This window comes from Astatotilapia calliptera, chromosome 2, assembly GCF_964374335.1.
Source record: "Astatotilapia calliptera chromosome 2, fAstCal68.1, whole genome shotgun sequence".
Classification (NCBI taxonomy): Eukaryota; Metazoa; Chordata; class Actinopteri; order Cichliformes; family Cichlidae; genus Astatotilapia; species Astatotilapia calliptera.
In genome coordinates, this window is record NC_137423.1 from 31,068,419 (window position 1) to 31,090,584 (window position 22,166).

The 22,166-nt window shown below is 39.1% G+C and overlaps 1 protein-coding gene across 1 annotated transcript in view; it reads right to left on the reverse strand.

Annotated features, from left to right (window-relative positions):
- Positions 1-22,166, reverse strand: part of trpc7b (transient receptor potential cation channel, subfamily C, member 7b) — a 57,966-nt gene that overhangs the window by 20,931 nt on the left and 14,869 nt on the right. The window contains exons 4-7 of the mRNA XM_026194502.2: positions 16,979-17,143; positions 10,218-10,434; positions 8,671-8,904; positions 5,579-5,843 (exon numbers count right to left, since the gene is read on the reverse strand). Of these exons, the coding sequence (XP_026050287.1) occupies positions 5,579-5,843; positions 8,671-8,904; positions 10,218-10,434; positions 16,979-17,143 (881 nt within the window). The remainder of the gene's footprint in view (positions 1-5,578; positions 5,844-8,670; positions 8,905-10,217; positions 10,435-16,978; positions 17,144-22,166) is intronic.

Below are 22,166 nucleotides of genomic sequence, written 5' to 3' on the forward strand. Positions count from 1 at the left end.
AAAATGTTACAAGTCTTGGGTTCTGTTAATTGGGGTTTTGGATTTTTAGTCATATTTGTGATTCCTATTTTGATATTTATTCTAGCAGATTGTGAGCTTTTTTCTTGTGATATAACTGAGTCTTTGATTCCTGATTTTACTGTATGGTTATTCTAGCAATGGCTGTTTTGGTTCATGTTTTGGTTCTCGTCTTGATTTTTATTAGTGGTAAATTTGGTGGCTCCCATTGTCTTCTCTGTCTGTTAGTGGCTCTTTTTCCTGGCTCTGTTACCATGCCTAGAATGGGGTTTTTAGTTATTTCCTGTTTTACTTTGAAGCTCGGTTTTCTTTCATGCCTTGCATTAGTTTTAGTCCCTCCTTTGTTTTCACCCGTGCCTCGCCCCACTCATGTTTCTTGTTTCAAATCAGCCCTTGTTGTATAAATAGCCCCATCTTCCCCTTTATTCTTTGTCAAAGTGTCTGCGTGCACTCCCTTGTGTACTGCTAAGAGGTGTTCCTTTTGACGCCCTTTTTACACCCTTGTGTTTTTTGGATCTTTGCTTATTTAGGGCTTATAAGCGACTGAAGGTTGCTTTTGTTTAAGCGATTTCGCCTCCTGCATTTGGGTCCATACTACTGACATGATCATTATAGATATTAGATAACATGGTGGGAGTATATGACACAAGACACTTGTTTTGTTTGTGTTCTTAAAATGTTTCCCACACCTATTGGTCGTATGGTGATCATATGCTATTCCCTGCAAAGTTTTAAGTTACTTTTAGGTGGTCATACTATAATCAAGCTACTGTTAATCCATGACGATGTTTAGTGTGTGAGCACTAAGCAAGAGTGCTCACACACTAAACAGCAAAAAAGTCCAAAAAAAGGTTATGAATTTAGTTAAACTACCCACAAGCTGCTGCAAACAGCAAGTGCTCTGCTGGATGGCGAGGAACAAAAGACATGGATGGGGCAGTGTCTTTTGAAGGGAGAGAAAGGCATAGAAAATACATAATGCACAGATAAATGGCATTTATATATATATATAAAAATAATAATAATAACAAAAACAAATAGTGTCTCTCTGCACAGTTTAGTCCTGGCATTGCTCTGACAAGCGCTCTTTGGACTAGGTGAGAATGTGAGACTGACCTCTGGTGGCTGAACTGACAACAACAGAATTTAAGATTTTTGCCATTTGAAAAGCATCTTTATACAGCTCCCCCAGCCAGAGTATGCAATCAAGAGTCCAGAATTCATGGACAACCTCCCCCTTGCTCCCTTCCAGCCACCCACCCACCCAAATGCAGTCAGAGGTTGATAAAATGAGCAGAAGTTGAGAGATTTTTAAAAAAAAATCAGCCTTGATGTTGATCTCTAAAGCAGAGGAGTGAAGTGATAAGAGGACAATGGACAGAGCTGGATCACACACTCGCAAAGGAAATGACTGTGTCTTTTTTTGTACTTGTTCCTGGGTTTTTGAGAAGTCTACATTATGTCGGCATGTCGGGTTGTGGCCATCTTTCACCATTTCAACCCCATTAGACTCTGTTTCTACAGGTGAAATCGCCTTTCTGTCAGCTAACTCTTTGCTCTGTCTGCCTGCTCATCACGTTGCCTGAATCTCTGGCTCCATGCATGCAGCCAAGCAGAACCCACAGCCTTATGAGACCCTATGCTGAGGCTCAGCAGAGGGGTTACTGTATATGCACAGCATAGAAGTGTAAAGTGAGTCAGCATGGAGAGGCAGAGCCCGCACACTAGAAGTCTGGACACACACCTTTCATCATCAGGGATTCTAAGGTAAGGCATTTAAGGCAAATGCTCATTGGCCATAAAGTTGGTAATTACTCCCGGGTACACATACATCACGGCTGATAGGGACATATGAGGACAGGGTGTAAACAAATAACAGGGAATTCCTATCACTGCTTCTGGTATTTGATATCATCTGTTTTTATGTTTCGACCCCAGCTAGTTTTAGTCTTTCTTTTAGATATTTGACTGTTTTTATTTGGTTTTATCTATAGCTTATGCATTTTTATTATTTAGTTCCAGTGTACAGCACTTTGTGTCAGCTGTGGTTGTTTTAAAGTTCTCTATAAATAAAGATGAAATTGTATGGTATGTTGCTTTAAGCTGTGAATACTAATCACACTGTGTAACTTTGTTGAGAAGAATTTAATAGTTTTCTTTCCAGTGGTCAGCAGCTCTGGCCACTAAAAGATGTCAAAAAAAACAAAACAGGGAAAAAATGAAAAATGAGGATGAAAACAGTGTCAGTAAATGACTTCAAAATAAGGCAGAACTGTGCTCTTAGCGTAGCTTTTATTACATTACAATTTGGGTAAAAACATTTAGGAGGCAGGAGGGTAGCCTATTGAGATTTACTCCCTGAACAGATTTTTTACCTGCTTTTGGCACTTAGCAGTGTTCATTCTGGATTTTGTAGACTGATACTTTTGAACCAAATGGACATGTAGACCTAAAAGCACGGTGGTGGACTGACAGGTGTACAAGCAGATTAGACGGCAGGCAGGCAGATGAATATCAAACAGTCTGACATGGTTGATTCTGCCAGGGACACTGAATTATAATCACTGCACAGCTGGCCAAAACGAAAACGGTAATAATACTCTGCTAAGGTTATCCTAACAATATGCAGTCTAATTTTTCATCTGTGGTTGTGTTGCGGTGATAAACTGCTGTACAAGCAACAGCAAATAAGATCACAGCACAAGCTGGCAAAAATCATGCTGCACTAAATCTACAAATTAGATTTGGGCTCGTTAGCAAAACTCAACAAATATCCCAGGCTCTCTTTAAACTAGGAGGGTGAATAAAGCAAGACAAAAAAAGCAATGAAAGAATTTTCCTGTATTTTCAGTAAATAAGAGAACAGTATATACCAGAGTAATTACAAACCAACTTGTAACACATGATTTGCTTTACTGGATTGAGCAGATATATTGTAATGTGAGCTATTTAAATCTGTAGATGTCTTTCTCTCAGAAAATGAGTAATGATAGGTGACAGAGCGAGACCTCAGAGAGTGTTTTCTTTCTCAGATGAGTGATGATAAACAGAATGATTCTGTGAGCAATCTAAGACAGATAACTTTCCTCCAAATATCCGACAATGACAGTGAAACATCCGCTGCCACTTTGATCGCAGCTGATAGGAAAGGATGGGTGAGCAGAGACACGGAGAAGCTAAAATGAAGAAAAAAAGGCAGAATAACTAAGATTGAGACTGATTTGTTGAAGCATCCAGTTGCTTTATAAGCAGATTTATACTGCAAAACAAATGATTTGTATGAAAGTGAATTAACAGGGGTGGCTGATACTGAAAAAGTGAAGTGAAAACATATTTTAAAAATTGTATGGGTGGTTTATGGCACCAGATGGTTAGTACAAGTTGTTCAGCTAAATGGTGCATTTCCATATTTAAAATGAATGACCCTGATAATACCATGAATGCAGCACTTAAGGAAGTGAAGTGCATTCAAAAAGCAGAATTTCAACTGCATGATTTTTAATTATGGAACATCAGAGTTCATCCTGGTTAGTTTGTGTGTGCAGAATGAGGACTAATAGCAAGAGGGTGCAAGAGGATATGTACATACTGTACATATTTAAAAAAGGGTTCATTTCTAAATGATTACAACTCATTCAGATGGTGTAAGTACTATACTTCTCTTGGTCTTGTTCAGTAGACGCCACATATCACAATCATCGGGATGACTGCTGATTTGATACCTGTCCAGATGATGATGATCATCATCGACACCCTCCGTGTGAGGGTAATTGCTGAAAAAAGGCTGGCTGTTCAGAGAGTGCCCAGTCGAAGAATATTAATGTTGAAAAAAAAAAGCCTATAATCTGGAGAGCTTCATGGGGATGGATGAGGCTGGTGTCAGTGCAACAAGAGCCACCATACACAGACATCTTCAGGAGAGGGGCAACAACTGTTGCATTCATATCAAGCCAGTCCTGAATGAGAGCCTGAGCCAGAAATGTCTGTCGATTAAGGATGAAAACAACTGAATTGCTGGCGAAGTCCTCTATTCAGATGAAAGTCAATTTTGCATTTCATTCAGAAATCAAGGTCCTAAAGTCTGGTGATTAGAGAGGCACAGAATCCAATGTGTTTTAAGTTTAGAGTGAATTTTCCACAGTCTGTGATGATTTGCGATGCCTGTCATCTGCCGGTGCTAGTGGTGGTTGGTCCGCTGTGTTTTAAGTCCAAAGACAATGCAGCTACCAGGAGATTTTAGAGCATTTCATCCTTCAAGCTGTATGGAGATGCACGTTAACGTTTTCAGCGGGACTTAGGTTTGGCACACTGGGCAGGTGCTATTTCCACATGGTTTCCTGACCATATTATTACTATGCTTGTTTGGCTAACTATCTCACCTGACCGGCATCACATAGATAATCTGTTGGGCACTATTAAGAGGAAGATGAGAAACAGCTGAATTACAAATACAGAGAAGCTGAAAACCAGTATCAAAGCAGCCTGGACATCAGTAACAGTGCCACAAGCTGATCACCTCCATGCCATGCTGCATTAATGCAAGAACTCTTAGTAAAGAAGCCCTAACAGAGCATTGACTGTATACAGAAGTTGGATATTCTTGTACTGTAAATCCAGTTTTAATTAATCATAGTAAATATTCTAATAATCTGAGATACTGGATTTATGATTTACAGGAAGCTATAAGCCATAATCATCAAAATGAAAACAAAAAAGCTTAAAATATTTTACTTTGCATGAAGAATATAGTATAAAGAACAAGGATAAAGACAGAACACTGTCTACTTTCTGGTTATTAGAGCCCACTGCGTCTTGCCTGGCACAAATATGGAGCAGGCTCTCCTCGCTGCTTTTGTTGCTTTGATATGCTCAAATCTTAGTAGTAGGTCGAAATGCTTGGCCTCATAATTAACCAGTTGCCGTATCATTTTCCTTCCAGACAGTACTGGCCTTGAAATGATATCAATATTGATGCAATTCCCAGAGCTCAGATTGAATCTGACATTGATATCTCTTACTGTGATGTCAGTCTCATTTCATTTTTCTTTTGGTCACGGTAGCAGAGTGGTTTGCTCAGTAAACACAAAATGGTGATAGGGAAATGACTGGTGTCATATCCACAATGTTGTTAAAGCTATGAAATCAAATCACAGTTCACCAGTGTCTTGAGATTTTAGTAACAGTGTATCCAATTCACTTTCTCAATATTATATTTAACCAAATAGACCGATTGCCTGAGGGTAGATTAAAGTTCGATCTCTGCTTCTGATAAGACGCCACAGATTTAATGAACGACCTCAGTCAAAAGGGCATGTCTTATACTGTCCTTGGGGTGCTTTAACTTTAATACTTTAACAGATTTGTTTTTTCCCTTTTGCCGTCTTATGTAAAATGATCAGTGCGGGGTTGTGTTTTAAAATGCTGCACCATATTTCTGAAAAGTTTTGGAGAAGTGAAAGGGACAAAGTTTCAGAAATGGAGAGAGATGGTCAGACCACACATAGTCACACACATTCTCCCAGCATATACTACTCCACTCCGAACGCCAGGTATAACTCACGTGGTGAAGGCAGGGTTGTACTTTGCTCCGAGGTAATATGAGTACAGGTTGAACATGCCGATCATGAAGGCCACAAACACCATGATGAAAATGACCATAAACTTGAAGATGTCCTTGACTGTGCGCCCCAGTGAAATCTGCAGGGGTCCAAAGCTCTCATTGGCTGGCAGTATGTAGGCGATGCGAGAGAAGCTCAGAACGACGGCGATGGCGTACAGGCCTTCTGAGATGATCTGAGGATCTGATGGGCGCCACTTGTTTCTGGCTGAAGGGAGAATAAGCCACAGAATGGTTGCTTTGTAATATTATAATTTTATTAGCAAATCAGACATTAAAAGGGATCTTTGGCCATTTTTTTTCACCTAATTAACTACACTAAATAAAATCTGATATGTTAAACAAACTCTGTAATTAGTGCTGAAATGATATTCATATTCGGTTCGAGCCCCGGCTTGGACAGTCTTGGTCGTTGTGTCCTTGGGCAAGACACTTCACCCGTTGCCTACTGGTGGTGGTCAGAGGGCCCGGTGGTGCCAGTGTCCGGCAGCCTCGCCTCTGTCAGTGCGCCCCAGGGTGGCTGTGGCTACAATGTAGCTTGCCATCACCAGTGTGTGAATGTGTGTGCGAATGGGTGGATGACTGGATATGTAAAGCGCTTTGGGGTCCTTAGGGACTGGTAAAGTGCTATATAAATACAGGCCATTTACCATATTTTAATTCAGAAGCCAGCTTGGAGGGATTCAAGATTTAAATATCTGCTAATAACTGTTTCAAACTGTTGCTGATGCTGAATATGTACTAGCACTTTATAAACCAAATATTAAACGTTACATAAGAAGGGGTTAAAGCGGTGTTACCTTAAACTCTACTGTGCACATGCAGTTTGTCACTCATCGTCCCATTGCTTGCTATTCAAAGTCTTTCTGGTTACAACGCACTGAGTAAACCTCTGGTTGTAGTGCGATCCAAATGTTTGTAAGATATGTTTCTATGAAGAATAATCTCAGCTTTAAGAAGCACGGATTTCAACGAAGGAGACGGTGCAGTAAGAAGATGGATTAAGTGAGGAATGGAAAAACGAAAGTCAGAGTAAAAGTTTGAAGAGAAGAGCGAGTGGAGCAAGAGGAGGGAAAGAAATTAGTCTGAGCTGTGTGGACGGCAAAGGGAAGGGATAAAGGGATAGTGTGTCCAAGGAGAAGTAAGGACAGCTAGAGAGAGGGAGATCAGGAAATAACTGAGATATCAAAGGAGACTGATGTGGCTAGGTGGCAATGTAAGATACAAGAGAGATGAGTCAAATAAAAGAAAAAGAGCTTCCATTTCACTATTTTATCAAAATCATAGTTTATTAGTATAACATTTTCACACCTTTACAGATATTGGGACATTTAGGGGAAGGTTTATGAGGATTATATGTGAGAGTGCAGTAATAGAACCTTTATCGATTTATTGATATGTCATGACAGAGTCAGGCCACCAGATGACAGCACTGATGAAGGTTCTATTAGTGGACCGCTAAGTGCACAGTGCAGTGGGCTGCAGCCTGTGGCAGGGTTTGCTATGGTGGAGGCATGTTTTTGTTCTGGTGTTTAACTGAATGCATGCTTATCATTCAGGGATTAAAGATAATGTTGTCATTCTTTTTTTACTCATTCTGGTCATCTGACTGCAGTAGCATGTGTGTAGCAGCAAATCAACCATTGCAGGGATTGTTTTATTACTGTGAAGATCTCCAGGTGACAACCCCAATTCTGAAGGAGTAGTGATGCTGCATAAAACGTAATTAAAAAGAGAACTAACCCAGATTTTATTCACAACGGAACAAACAAAACATATCAAATTTTAGAGAGAGAAAATGCAGTGTTTTAGAAAAAATATTAGCTCATTTTGAATTTGATGCCAACAAACATGGCTCAAAAAAGCTGAGACAGGATGATGTTTACCACCAGATGTTTACTTATTAAAAGAAGAGTGGATGCAACCACTCTTCTTTTAACAAGTAAACATCTGGTAACTGAAAAGACCAGTTTTCTGTTCCATGATGTGCCAAGTTTTTTCAGTTCCTGAAAGGTCTGTACTACAGAGGGTCGAGTTTAGCATCTGGATTCGTCTACTATGAAGTTGTAATAGCTTTAATATTCTCTCTCATAAATATGTAAAGCCTTCCCTGAAAAAAGATGTCATCTGGGTGGCAGCATATGTTGATTTAAAACCTGTATATACCTTTTAGGACTGATGGTGCCTTTCCAGATGTGCAGGTTGCCAGTACCACAACTAAAGCAACCTCATACCATCAGAGATGTTCATTTTAAGTTCACTTTGGTCCAGACATGATGGCACATTTATTCACATATTGTTTCTTCTTTGCATGACAGACCTTTAACCTGTATTGTAGTTGGCTATTGAGCTCACGCATGTCATGATTTCCATGGCAGAATCACACCTTGTTTGAATGCAGTGCTGCCTGAGGGGCTGAAGATCACAGGCATTCCAATATTGATTTTCAGCCTCATCTCTGATTTTTCCAGATTCTCTGACTCCTTTGATTAGATATTCGACATCTTCACAATTTTCCACAGGGGAGCATTATTCTGATATTGTTCTACAATTTGTAGATGCGTTTGTTTTTTTTTTTGCAGATTGGTGAACCTCTGCTCATCTTCTGAGAAACTCTGCCTTTCTAAGATGCTCTGTTTATACCCACTCATGTTGCTGACCTGTCGCCAGTTACCCTAATTAGATGCAAAATGCTCCTCAAGCTGTTTCTTTTTACAACCACTTCCCTTTTCAGCCTTTTTGTTACCCCCTGTCAAATCTTCTTTTGATTGGTGCCATCAAATTCAAAATGAGCCAATATATTTTGGAAAACGGTTGCGGATCTAAAGAAATACATTTTCAGCTTCAAGTATCATGTGCAGTCCGGGTTTCTGTAATTAATGGCGTTTTTGCACTCATCTAATTTGCTATTCCTTATCAGTGACTGATGTAGCCCAACACTGATTCAAGCACCTCTATATAATATTGATAACAATATCTATAATATAAATGTAGCTTATATTTAACTTACATGATTCTTTTTATTGACTACTCACCGTAAGTGAAATAAGCCACTTCATCAGGCAGTGAGGCGTTGCTGAGGTCGTCATCTGGTACATGCATGTCGACATATTGCTGGGCCTTGGATGCCTTCAGGAATGCCATGAAGCGTGCCGTGAAGGATGCCACGAAGATGGATAACATACCAAAGTCCAGAACATTCCAAAGGTGCATGACATACTCCCTGGGTCCGTCACTCCAGATCTCCTTGCACTCTGACCAAATCATGCCTGAACATAAAAGACACATATAGACAAAAATAACACAAAAATAAGGAGGCCGTTGCCAGCACTTATATAGGGATGCATAAATGAAGCACGTACAAACAGATGTCGACAACAAAGCTTGTAATTGAAAATGAACCACTCAGACGTGTGGCACTTACAGATCAGGTGGATGCAAACACATACACACTCCATTCTCTATTTGGAGCCAAAACACAGTTAAAATTGCCTAGAGAGAAGGCGCCCTGATCAGTATCATCTCTCTAACAATTACTGGGCCTTCAAAGCATGCTACCGGAATTACAATTACCACATCTAACTAAGCCACCACTCAATGCACACACATACACTCACAGATTCATGTAGATAAACAGTCACATGTGCAGCGGCTGCTAAAAATTTACTGTAGATGGGGAAAAAAATGTTGCCATTACATATAAACAAATAAAAACAGAGGCACATGTGCACCAACATACACAGACCACACACATAATATTGTTAGAGTGTGTGCATGAGCGGAAGCAGATGGGAAGCAGCTGAGCTCTGACAGATACTGCTGTGGGCTATTTATCCACCAAGTTTGTCTTTGTCTGCCTGTCTGTCACCCTCTTCTATCTCCTTCGATTCCTCACGCCTGCCTTCCTGTATTCCACGCACACACCCTACTCTGCTTTCTTTTGTCGCCCTCAACTACTCCCAACTTTCCTTCCATTTTTCTTTCATTCCGTTCCTCCCTCTTATATTTCCTCTGCACAGCCTCCCAGGTCAACCTCCCAATTTCCCTCCAGGTTATCGTTAGGACTCAGCGGGGCTACTGTCTGCGCTGTACCAACCAGAAAATTTCTTTTTGATCTTCGGAGGATAAAAGAGCATGATTTGTTGTGTTGCTGTAACCTTGGCTTTCATTCACTTGCCTGGTAGGGCACTCTATTAAACTTGAATTACACCTCATATCAAAGGTGGGCAAAAAGTTTTCTGACTATTTCCAGACTGTTTACTGATTTATGGTGAAGGTGTATGTAGAAAAAAACTTGAAAAGAAACTTTGGATTAGCATAGAAAAATGTGCAAACCTAGGACAAAGTATATTCATGGTTAATAACATAATAAAGTGCACGCATTGCAAAAAAAGAACACGCTCAGCTGTGCCTTGCTTACTTGGCACATCAAGGTTATTTTTTATCACGTTGGACAATCTGCTTTGACAGGGACAATCTATTCTAATCTAATCAACTGATGTGCATTTTAATTGGCTGTAACTGTGCACAGCCACACTGTGTGTGTGTGTGTGTGTATGATTTGATTGAAAGGGTGACTTACCCAATACCCACTTCATTATCAACATCTCTGTCCAGGAAAACTGGGTGGTTTTGACCCTGAACACCTGTCGAGGATGGTCTGTGATGGTCTCGTTGGGAAGGTTCTTTACTCCTTCAAAGCGGTCGGAAGCATTGACAACCAGGAGACCCAGGAAGATGGTGAAGGAGACAGCGTGAGCCACAAACTTCATGAAGGGGCTTCGCAGGATCTGACCAAGCTGGAAGTGAAAAAATTTAGGAACTTCCAATGTGTTTACTATTCCAATGCGTCAAATATTAAGAATCAATTATGGTAATATAGATATAGATTAACAATATCAATTTAAATTTGCATTTACTGATCAGAAAACAAATTGTAAAAAACAAAAACAGCGGGGTATTGACACATTAAGCAAAATTTCACTGTCTATCTGTGATTACAATAGCCAACAAATTCTGTTTTACAGTAAAGAAACATGTTTGAGTGCTTTTTGGATGGACAATATTGCAGCCAAGCTCAACATCTGCTTTTATTTACTGAGATGAATCATGCTTTCTGCAGAGTTCCTGAGACTTTGGTCCTCAGAGAGAGCAAAAAATGCTGCAAAGCACCACTACACCACCATTTTAGCAGACAAACAGCAGCTGTTGTAATTCATGAATGTGCGTAACCACCGATCACTCTCACACACACATTATGCCAGAGTAACTAGATGCCAAACCATTAGCAGAGCCTGTGGAAATGCACTGCATCAAGCAAAAGTAATGCAAGACGGTACAGCACAAATAGCATTTAACAAGCCACCACACAGAGGGGCATTTTTGTAATTGCACATAAGTGTGCCAAGTCACACAAATGCACTTACACACTTAGACACACGCACACTTCTAACCCCATACGGGCATTTGAGATCCCAACATTTGCTACTCTCTGAACCTGCTGTGTTCAATATTAACTACCCACAGGATATCTCTACTCTCTGCATGAACAATAATACATCAGATTCAGTAGCTCTTCCCATGCCACACACACACTGCTAAATCATGGGGGAAGAGGTTGTCTGGTAATTTTTAACCTTGCAAAACCTCCTTTAAACCTCCTCATGACACCTTCATCCCTCCCAGCATCTGTGCCGATCCATTTCACTCCTCAGGTTAAATAAGATGGTCATCTCAGATCAGACCTTCTGCTGTGTGGCGACTGCAGACTCCATGGGTTTCTTTAGTGTGATGGTGATAAGAGCTTGTCTCCTCCAACAAAATGGCAGCTGCTAGCAGGAGGTATGTGCATATTAAATAAGTAAAAGCCTGGTGTGAAAATCATCTAAAGCCAGGATGGATCTTCTTTTTCTCTTATTATAAGGTCTTTTTACCTGGGAGAATACATAATGTTTCTTAAGTGTGATCAAAATGTTCTAAAATTTAGCCCATAAAAACCTTACCCAATTTAAGTTTGGCTAATTTCCTGTTCAAGATAATCATTTCGGGCATACCCAGACAGCTTCCAGTGCTGCAGAAGCTCCCAAGATGTCAATAAAGATCACTTGGGATTTCATCTCAAACCTGCACAGACAGCAAACTAGAACTTCTTTTTAAAACTGATGTGTATTACCCATGAAGGTCCACTGCTGGTGTTGATAGCTGGACCTCTTACCACGACCAAGCAGCTGAGAGCAGTTTTTAGCTGAAGGTTCAGTGCTTTAGATGAGGAAAGAGATCTGAAGGATGCTTTTCTCCCCCAAACATTCACAGGGTTCTGCACCGTGAACTGATCCCTCAGGGAGATGCTGTCAATGTGGAGCTTTACTGTAACGTCTACTAAAAACACACTGAAAATGCGAATACGATTTTTGGCCACAGCCACATAATCTTTACTCACTGTCAACAGTTCTTTAAGTCCTGTTCTGGATTCTTTTTTGACCTCCTGGATGCGTCACAGATGAAGTCTCTATTTGTGGAGATGGTGATTCACTGGAGTCTCAAAGCTTTAAAAAGTGGCTTTGTAACCCTTTCCAGACTGCTAGATGTCAATGACTTTGCTTCTCATCAGTTTTTGAGTTTTTTTAGATCGTGGCATGATGTGTTGCTTTTTGAGATCTTTGGTCCGGTTTTACTTTGTCAGACAGAGGTCGCAGTAGCTCAGGAGGTAGAGCAGAAGATGATCAGAGGATTGGCTGCACCAGTCTGTGTGTTAAAGTATCCATAGGCAAAATACAGTTGCTCTCTGATGCACTCACTGGAGTGTGAATGTTAGATAGAAAGCACTTAAGTAATCAGTAATCAGGCACAGACTGGTGAAATTGAACTCAGCTTTCAAAAAAATATGGTTAATCACAGTTAATTCATAATTTAAAAAGGACAGATTTTTTTTTTGCCTAATAAATGAAATGATTATTTACAAACTACATTTTTTTATTTATTTGGGGTCTCTTTATCCAACATCAAAATTATTTGATGATTTGAAACATTTATATATCAGTAATATACAGAAACAAAGACACCAGGAAGGGGGCAAACACCTTCTGTAAAACACCTAACCCTTTTTCACAGCACCATGGCATCCACTTAGAGGTGTAAGAGAAAACGATCTTGAAGCAAAAATGGCAATGCTTTTGTGTTTTTTTTCTGGACATTTCCTGGAACTTTTTGAAATTTTTGTAAAGAAAGACTATGAATAATTTATAAATTTACACCCATCTAATCAATTCAGGGTCACTAGATAGACTAGAGCCTATCCCAGCAACCAAAGGAAAAGAGGGAAGGTTACACCCTGGACAGGTCATCAGCCTGTCGCAGAGCTAACAGAGAGAGACAGACAACCATTCACACTCACATTCACACCTATGGGCACTTCAGAATCTCTAATTAACCTAACCTTACTAACTGCATGTCTTTGGACTGTGGGAGGAAGCTGGAGTGCCCAGAGTGAACCCACAGCCACATGAAAAGATCTTATTTTTTCCTAAAATATATTAAATACACTGCATACTTTGGGTTAACTATATAATCATATAGAGGACCTTTACTAATGTGTACATTTTCACGTCTATACTCTGTTTCTCTTTGCAGCTATCTCTTTAATTCAAACTAAAGAGATATTTCCAGCAATGCAAACTACACTGCATTCTGGTTAGTGAGCCTTAATATATACAATATTAATCAAATAGCTTCCTCATTTTATATTGGACTGAAGTAAATATTTGAAAGAATTTGCTCAGTGCTTGGAGGTAAAATAAATGAAGTCTGCTATGTTGCTTGCTTTACCCTGACCTACATTAGCTGTAAAAAAAAAAAAGAAACTTGTCCTTTGTATACTGATAAGGATTTTTTTTGGTACTGGCTTCGAATTTGAATCTCCCATGAGACAAAAGGAGGCCAAGAAAAGCTAGGACGGAAACAAAAAATCTCAAAGTGTGTCCAAAATTTTAAAACCGCAGGCAGCCGTGTCAGAGATAGCATGCAAAAATATATTTCAACCAATTAAGTAGATGATGGACTGCAGAAAAGTAATTAATGAAAAAATAATTACTTAATATCGGCGCAACATGTAGCATTTGGAAATGTCAGCGTATCATTGCCAAATTGATTGTCATCGTTGGTATAATTATCATTAATAAAGAGCCTCGTCATGCCTGAAATACTCTGTGAAAATAAGGACGAGGTTTACCATAGTTTCAGAATCATAAGCTTTCCTTACACGTACTCTTACCTTTTCACTATAAATCTGCAAAGTTAGTGATACAAATGAATCCTTGACTAACATGTGAAACTTGGTTCATCAAGTCTCCAAGGCAATTTTCCTCTTCATCACTTGTTCTCTTTTTCTGACTTTTTATCTATTTTCAGTTACTCGCGGAAGGCTGAAAAATTTCACGTCACTCACCATATTTTAACCTCTTCAATCAATAAGAAGCATTCTATCTCTGATCGCACATCTGCTTTTCATCACTTCTGAAGCATATCGCTGCTATTTTTCACCCAAAGAGGATTTTCAAAGCAATTACAGTATCCATGTTTTTTCTGCCTGCTCTCAATGACTTACTACTTCTGTTACAGGAACAAAAACACTGTCTTTATCGCCCCAGGCTGATATGAAATGTAATATGATGTGGGATTTTAATAATTGTGTGTTGTAGTGTTGTAAAATGGGGCATATTATGGGCTGTAAAAAACAAGCAATTGATAAGATGAGATGAGAAGAACTAGATGATTAGCTGCAGGTGCAGGAGGCTACACTAAACACAATCAACCAGAACACATCAAAGCTTTCTCTCTGCGTTTGTCTGTCGAACTGTATTTTTGTTCTGATTTACACTGTCTTTATCTATTTCATTATCAAATCCATTCTACTTTTTGTTTCTGATGAGCTGCGGTCACATGGTCACAAAGCATGCATAAACATCTGTTTTGTCTCTTGGCTATTTTTTTTGATTAGGCTGCTTTTATTATTCTACCCTCTGTAGTTTTGCTTTATCAACATCACACATGTCCCTGGTCTGTTAAAACAACATGCACATTAAAAAAATTAAATAAACGTGACACAGCAACAGACACAGTAACAGCACAACTATAAGCTGTACGTCCCATATTTGCTTCTCTGCCCTGCTTCTTTTTCTCAGCTGTCTCTCACATGACACGAAACGTCAGGCAGTCACATGCAGTGTCATGATTTGATTGATTCATAATTAGATGTAATCATACATCCACACATATGCACACATGTGAATACGCACACAGAAACACACACATTAACATAACACAAGTGTTTTTTGCGACAAGTGCTTCATGATTGGTGGATAACCTGTCACGGCGAGTGAGATGAGCCGTGTGGAAATAATAAAGGAGGATCCAATTGCAGGAAGTAGCGAAGGTGTGAAGGTGGTTTATTGAACACGAAATATAAATAGACAAACGGCAACCGGAGAATGAACTAAACTCTACTGGGAACAACTAACTACTGAACATGAACCAGAACACGAACTACAAGAGAATAAGAAAACAATCCATAATGCAAAAAACACACCTAACATGACAACTCAAAATACTGGGTCAAACTGACCCAGAACCGTGACATAACCTCTAAGTTTTATGGTTCTCCAGCTTCTCATGCACGGCTAACATCCGGTGCTCTCGCTCTCTAGTCTACAAAATGACTAATTCATCAGTCACGCCTACCACGAACTGCTCAAAGGTCCTCAAATCTGAGTGTAGACACACACACACACACACGCACGCACACACGCACGCACGCACGCACGCACGCACGCACACACACACACACACACACACACCACTTGGTGATGATGAGGTGCAGGATTATTCAGGTTGATGAGAAGATTTGCATAACCGCTTACTCAGCTCCTGTGTCTGAGTGTGGCCGATGTCATATTGTGTCACTTTAGAAAATACAATCTGCTTGATGAGAATGAAGAAAATGTCAGAAAATGTCCCACATGCCCTATAATCAAACAGTTACTATATTGTGTTCTGAAACTGTAAATCTGTAAGTTTTGACATTTCATTTGGCCATATCTTTAGAGTCTAGTGCATATATATTCCTGTAAATACCCTAACAAGGTTATAAGGTTTGTGTCATTTATAGTAGAACCATATTTAGTATTTTAGGGAAAAAGTGGATTATTGTCTGTAGCAACAATGTCTGTAAAAAGGGTACAACTGCAGAGATGAGGTGGAATCAAGATGACTACAGCTTAAGAAATTGGAAAAACCTATATTAAGTGCTTATTGTTTATTTGTGATAATTCTGTATAACCTAGGATTGTATTTTTATATTCAGGATAATTGTATAGAATACAGGTTGTTAGTTAATAATTAGGGAATATAAAAAAATCTGTCTGTAATGTTATACACAATTTAAGAAAACCTTTTTTATACTGCATGAGCTTATAACATGCTTGGGGTCCTAGCTTCATGGGTAGTAACAATTGCATCTCTAAGATCAGTGGTGATGTCTTTACCCCTTGGCACTGTGTAAACACAACAATGCTCAAGATGAAACAAACTTCCAAAATTTCCTTGATTTTAAGACTTGCTGGGCACCGGACGATTTTAAAAGTTCTGATACCTAAAAACATTTAGAATTAAAAGAGGTACGTTCTTTTTCACATGACTCTATCAGGGGCTGGGTCTGTGACCCAGCGTTTTGAGTTTATTTATGTTTTTTTGTGTTAAGTTGATGATAGTAAGTTCTTGTGTTATTGTTCGCTAAGATTTAGTTGAGGTTTATTCTAGTTTTTGTTTCAGCTATGTCTCTTTGGTTATGTGTCTTGTTTCCTGTCTAGTCTGTCACGTGTTTTGTGTCACACTTCAAGTTCTGCTCAGTCTGAGAGTAGATGATGATGATGAAGCTAAGATTAGAATAATAAAAGCTGAGCCTAAATGTTGAGCTGAGAAGCGAGTCTGAGATGTCCTGAAATGAACTAATCCTAAGTTAATATTAAGGCCTTTGCTGTCGTTCCAACCTCAGGGCAAACTTTAGATTCTCCCCAACTTGTGGTAAGGTCATATGAGCAACAAAGAAGAACATTGGGAATTGTGTTTCCTGATGGGTAATGAGCCTATAAGCTGCATGATGAGACTTCAAGTGCAATTTGAAATACTATAGTTGGCTGCAAATAATAGGTGGAACAAGAATAGAAAATAATATTTTACTGAGAAGCAATAGTGCATAGATACAGCAATAATAAGTTCCCTAAACTATATGTGTGTGTATTTTAACTGTAGTTTGCAATTGTGTTTGCGCATGTAGCTATCTGTCCATACCTTGCTACATGGCATTATCCAGTAGGCAATAGCCAGGAATGGGAGGCCTACAGTTACTCCCAGGACTGTCCAGCACTTCACACCAATGGACTGCTGCCTCAGGCCAGGCAGATTCTCATACCAGATAGTCAGCAGTTGCTGCTGGCAGTTCGGATGAGCAACGAACTGAAACAGAAGAAAATAAACAAGAAACTTAAATCAGTGGAGAACGAAGGAAGATGAGACAGTTTGGGTACAGGGCAAGGATGGTTAAAGGATGAGAAAGACAAACAGGAAAGGGCGAGTGGTGCTAAAAGCAAACAGCTAGTGATGCCAGGATTTTCAAGGAACAACTCACACTAGCTTCATATGACAAAAAGCTGCTTACATAGTCAGGCCGAATAGAAGTATAGAAGTTTTACATTAAGGCAGGTCGTCTTTAATTTAAACCAGAAACAAACCTTGAATATTTTTCTCCAACTTTAGACATGAATCTACTGGGATGGACCCCTTGTAATCTCAGTAGCTCTAGTTATCTAGTTATAAGTCCCACTCATGAAAATCCTCTCATCCAAAATGTGCATCTGCAATAACAAAGGTATACAGCTGAAGGACATAGTTTCAGCCAAGGCCTGACTCACCACGCCTGGGACAGGCTGTATGATCGTTAAACATTCAATGACTGCAGGATACATCAATGATGTGATGTATGTAGTTTATAAAATGTGGGTTTTGTTTTGTTTGTTTTATTAGCACACAAAGAAGATGACTATAACTAAAAACGATATTTCAAATATTAAAAATATGCTACCCAGGCACACACAAGTGGCCAACACTGATCCTTTGGTTAAAGTGGAAAACCCAAATTTAGATGCATTGGGAAAAAGGGATGTCTAAGAATGAACAAAGTGTTCGTAAATATCTAAAAAAGCAGCCGGTTAAAGTCCCAGGAAAGCAGCAGCAAAGCATTCCTGTGTGAATGTCTTTCAAGCTTTTAATAAATTTCCTCTGCCAGTGTGGGTTCTTGGTATGTTACATCTTTAATGGATGGAATAAAAAAAATGGTTTCAAGCAATGGGTCTTGAAAATAAAGAAAGTAGGAACATTGTAAGACATGAAATGTTTTTTTGCCTCAATATCATGAATTGATGGCAATTATGTGTCTTTCAAAGATTTTTTAATCCTTATTATCTTAGTGAAAGAAAGGATATAATGATAAATAGAAAGTTGAGTGAGAGTCAAAAGAAGTCGCTGTAGCCCACGTGTTTTGTGCGCTTAACGTTCAGTCACTAAGTCAAAAATCTTTATGTAGAGATTTTTACAACATGTAAGCTAATATAAACCCCAAAAACCCAAACTGAAAACGTCATTTGAACCAGCACTTTTGACACATGCATTTGTATACACCATTTACAATCTACCACAGCTGGGCTAATTGCTGTGTAACACATATATCTGACATTTAAAACCATAAAACAAGGCAATTAAAGTCCAAAGTCCAAATATTACCTTTGACACAAGATTTACTCTAGTCTCTGAAAGACCACCTGTAGAAAGTGTATCTCAGTACACTGGACACAAATTACTTACAGGGTTTGTGTTATATTACAGAATGGACATCAGCGAGATCAGGCCCAACATTTCGATTATTCGTATACTTTGTCTTTAAAGTGACAAATGCTGAAAATCCAGTGGTAGTAAAAGGTAATAGAGACATTAATGCCTTGACGACAGATCAGTATGTTTTAAGTTACAAATATCAATTTCAAAGCAGAACCACAAAAACAATTCCACCTGGCTGTCCTGCTGCATACAATGGAAACTTGCCCATTACGGTGGGCAAATTGATTCTGTATGAAGCTGGATTGCACACTGAGCACAGAGAAGTCCTCCTGGAGTTGGCCCCTCAGGGTTTGCAGGTTTCTCAGATGACATCTGTCAGGGAATTCAGGATTTAACCCTCCTCTTTACTGAGAAATTCACACCTATTTTCAAAGAACTCAGAGCTGCTCTGAAGTCTCCCACTGTCTCTTCCATAGTGTGGCTTCCGTCTTACTGTCGACATAAAATACAGTCACTGCTTTTCCTTGGAAGAACAGTTTGAGTTCCTTACATAGTTGAAAATGTCACCAAATATGTCAACTTAAAAAGCAACTTAAAGCCAGAGTATTGATCTAACAGTCCACAATAAATGTCCTGACTTCTTCGCCTGGTTTAAAACATCAATAGAGCACCTTAAAATATGAAAACCATCAGATTTCAGTATGCAGTGTGAAGGGTGGTCATTGTCTATCATTGTCTAACGTGGATAATATGTTAAACAGCCATGACTACTGTGGATGACAAAAACGTATTCTTCTCAAACTTCATCTAAAATTCTCCTTGACATCTTTGTGGTCAGTGTCTCTCTGTGGACACAGGTGTGGAAAGCAGAGCCATGTTTTTGACCTTTTCACAACTCCAGTGAATTATCCAATCCCAAATTATCCAAAAGAAATTGTGTTATTAAGAATAGCTTGAAGGTCCAAGATTCAAGTTTATTATGATGCGCTTTCAAATAGTTCAGTGCTTATTTAATGTCCACACAGAATCTGATGGAACTGTATCAGCAAAATTGCTCTAGTCAAGCAATACACATTTCATTCTCCCACCATTCCAGCTTTTGTGCTTTCATGGTTTTTAAGCCTTTCATTTGTTATTAAAGTTCTAGAATTGATCTAAATGCAGGTCAAAATGGATGCAGACAAAGTTTAATTTAACAAGAAGGTATATCACAGGATATAACATGAACTGACAGGTAAATTTAAAAAATGCAAAACAAGACAGCAAAGAAATAGCAACAGGTGGTGGTTAGCACATTGAATTAACAAAGATAGATGGAATGTCGGGACTATACTTGCACAGGGGGAGATGGAAATATTTAAGCCTGGATAGCCAATGAGAAGGTGGGAAAGACAAAGAAGTAAAGAAAGCATAGTAAAGAGACAGGTTACCAAATTAAAGAGGACACAATAAATATCAAATGTCTCAAATCCAAAAAGTGTTTTAGAGAAGGCTAAATGCTGGTGGTATTGGGGAGAACTTTCTTCAAGTTTCCCATTATGTTAAGCAAAAACGTCTGGGTTATAACCCACAGGGAAACATAAACAACAGCAAACAGGAAAATCCCCTCAGCAGGTGCAGTGGTCTGCACTTCCTTTATGGGGAATTACAGTTTTTAATTATGAAAAGTATGCATACTATACATGATACTTCAATACAACTAAATTAACAAATGCCAAGAGGGTAAAATTGACATGATTAAATATTACATATTTGCGAAAGGGCATCTGGTGCTAATTTACTTTTCCAAGTATCTCAAGTAGCTTAGTGTCCATTCTGAATATCTATTTCTAGTACTTGAGTATTGTGTATTCATAAAAATCTGAATATATTACTACCTAAACGAAGTCAAGTGGCAACCTTTAATACATTTGTGTTTATGGTTTCCACTTGAATTCATTTAAAAAGAAAAATGGCAACAAGCAGGATGGAAAATCAATTTAATATACAAAGTGCAAAATAAATAAGGCAATAAGAAGTGGTGCATTTTCACATTAATTACAGAGTTTATTCTAAGTAAGGCAGTGATAAATGAAAGCCAGCAAAGGTCTTACAACGCAGGAGAAGATGGATGTTTTTCTTCCAGCTGGAGGAAGGATGTGGACAACCAAGCAATCAATGTTCAGTCAGCAGTCAGCTAGTGGAACAATCAAACGTTGTGTTTGTGTTTTGTATTCACGTCTAAGATTTCAGCAACACCTCACTTCTGGTCATGCGTGCTCTCCCTCGATTTCTGTTCACTTTATTGGGCTCACCCAGTCAATCAATGCCTATCCATCACTTCACCAGTGACCCTTGATCATCACGTTTGAGGAACATTTATCTGAGCTGACAATTGACATTTTCTGCTTCCTCCACCGATTGAAACAAACACATACAATTTGCATATGGCTGAAAAGCCTCAAACAGTAATACATACACCACCACCCATTCAGTTACTATAACTTACCACTGATCAGTCCATCAAACCAATAACCCCTGACATGAAAGCCTCCTGTGTCCATCTACATGCTCTACATGCAGTCACGCTCCACCTGGTTTCCATGGCAATCACACCCTCCCTCTCCTCTTGCCTGGTGTAATTAGCTGCCTGGTATTGGTCATGCTCTCTTGTACAGGATACAAAAAAGCAACCTGTTTAATGCCCAAAACACACGTGTGTGTGCGCACACACACACACACACACACACACACACACACACACACACACACACACACACACACACACATATACACATGTATACAAATACACCTGTGCGCATGCACAACTACACCAGGGAATTACCTGATTAAAGAAAACATGAGGCACATTAGGATCAGACAGGAACACGTGTGAGTGAGAGAGAATGGCAGGGCCAAATGGGGAAAAGGGATTTGGTTTGACATTTTCCTGAGCACCTCTGCACAGCAGGGATTAACTTTTACACACCGGTCAGTGAGTTGTTTACAAAAGGGTCCTGTGAGTCCACATTCAAAACAACACTCAAGCATACTGTACTGGAAATATACTGCACAAACAGATCAGAGAAACTAGCTTAGTTAGAAATAAGTCGGGTTACATGTTAAACTGCAATAAATAATGTATTTCTATCCATGCCATGGGAATTAAAGGTAGTGTGTTGCATTGGGTTGAATCATATCTGTCTAATAGACTCCACTTTGTTCATGTAAATAAGGAGTCTTCTTTACACAACTACACACACTAACGTTTATTATGGATTTCCAAACTGTTCCTTGCTAGGACTAATTCTGTTTACATTGCTCATATTTCCTTTAGGCAGTATCATTAGAAGGCATAGTATACATTTTTATGCTATGCAGATGATACCCAGCTATTTCTATATATGATGCCACACAGCAGTTAGCTAGCAATGTCTTAAAGACATGAAAACCTCGATGACCTCTGAAGTTTCTGCTTCTAAATTCAGATAAAACTGAGGTTATTGTACTTGGCCCTAAAAATCTTAGAAACGTGATGTATAACCAGATACTCTGGATACAATTACCTTGGCATTAAGTAACAGAAAGAGGAATCTTGAAACCAATATTTTCACCAGGATTTGTTCTTAAATGTCCATAATAAACAAATATGCAGGACTTTCTTGCA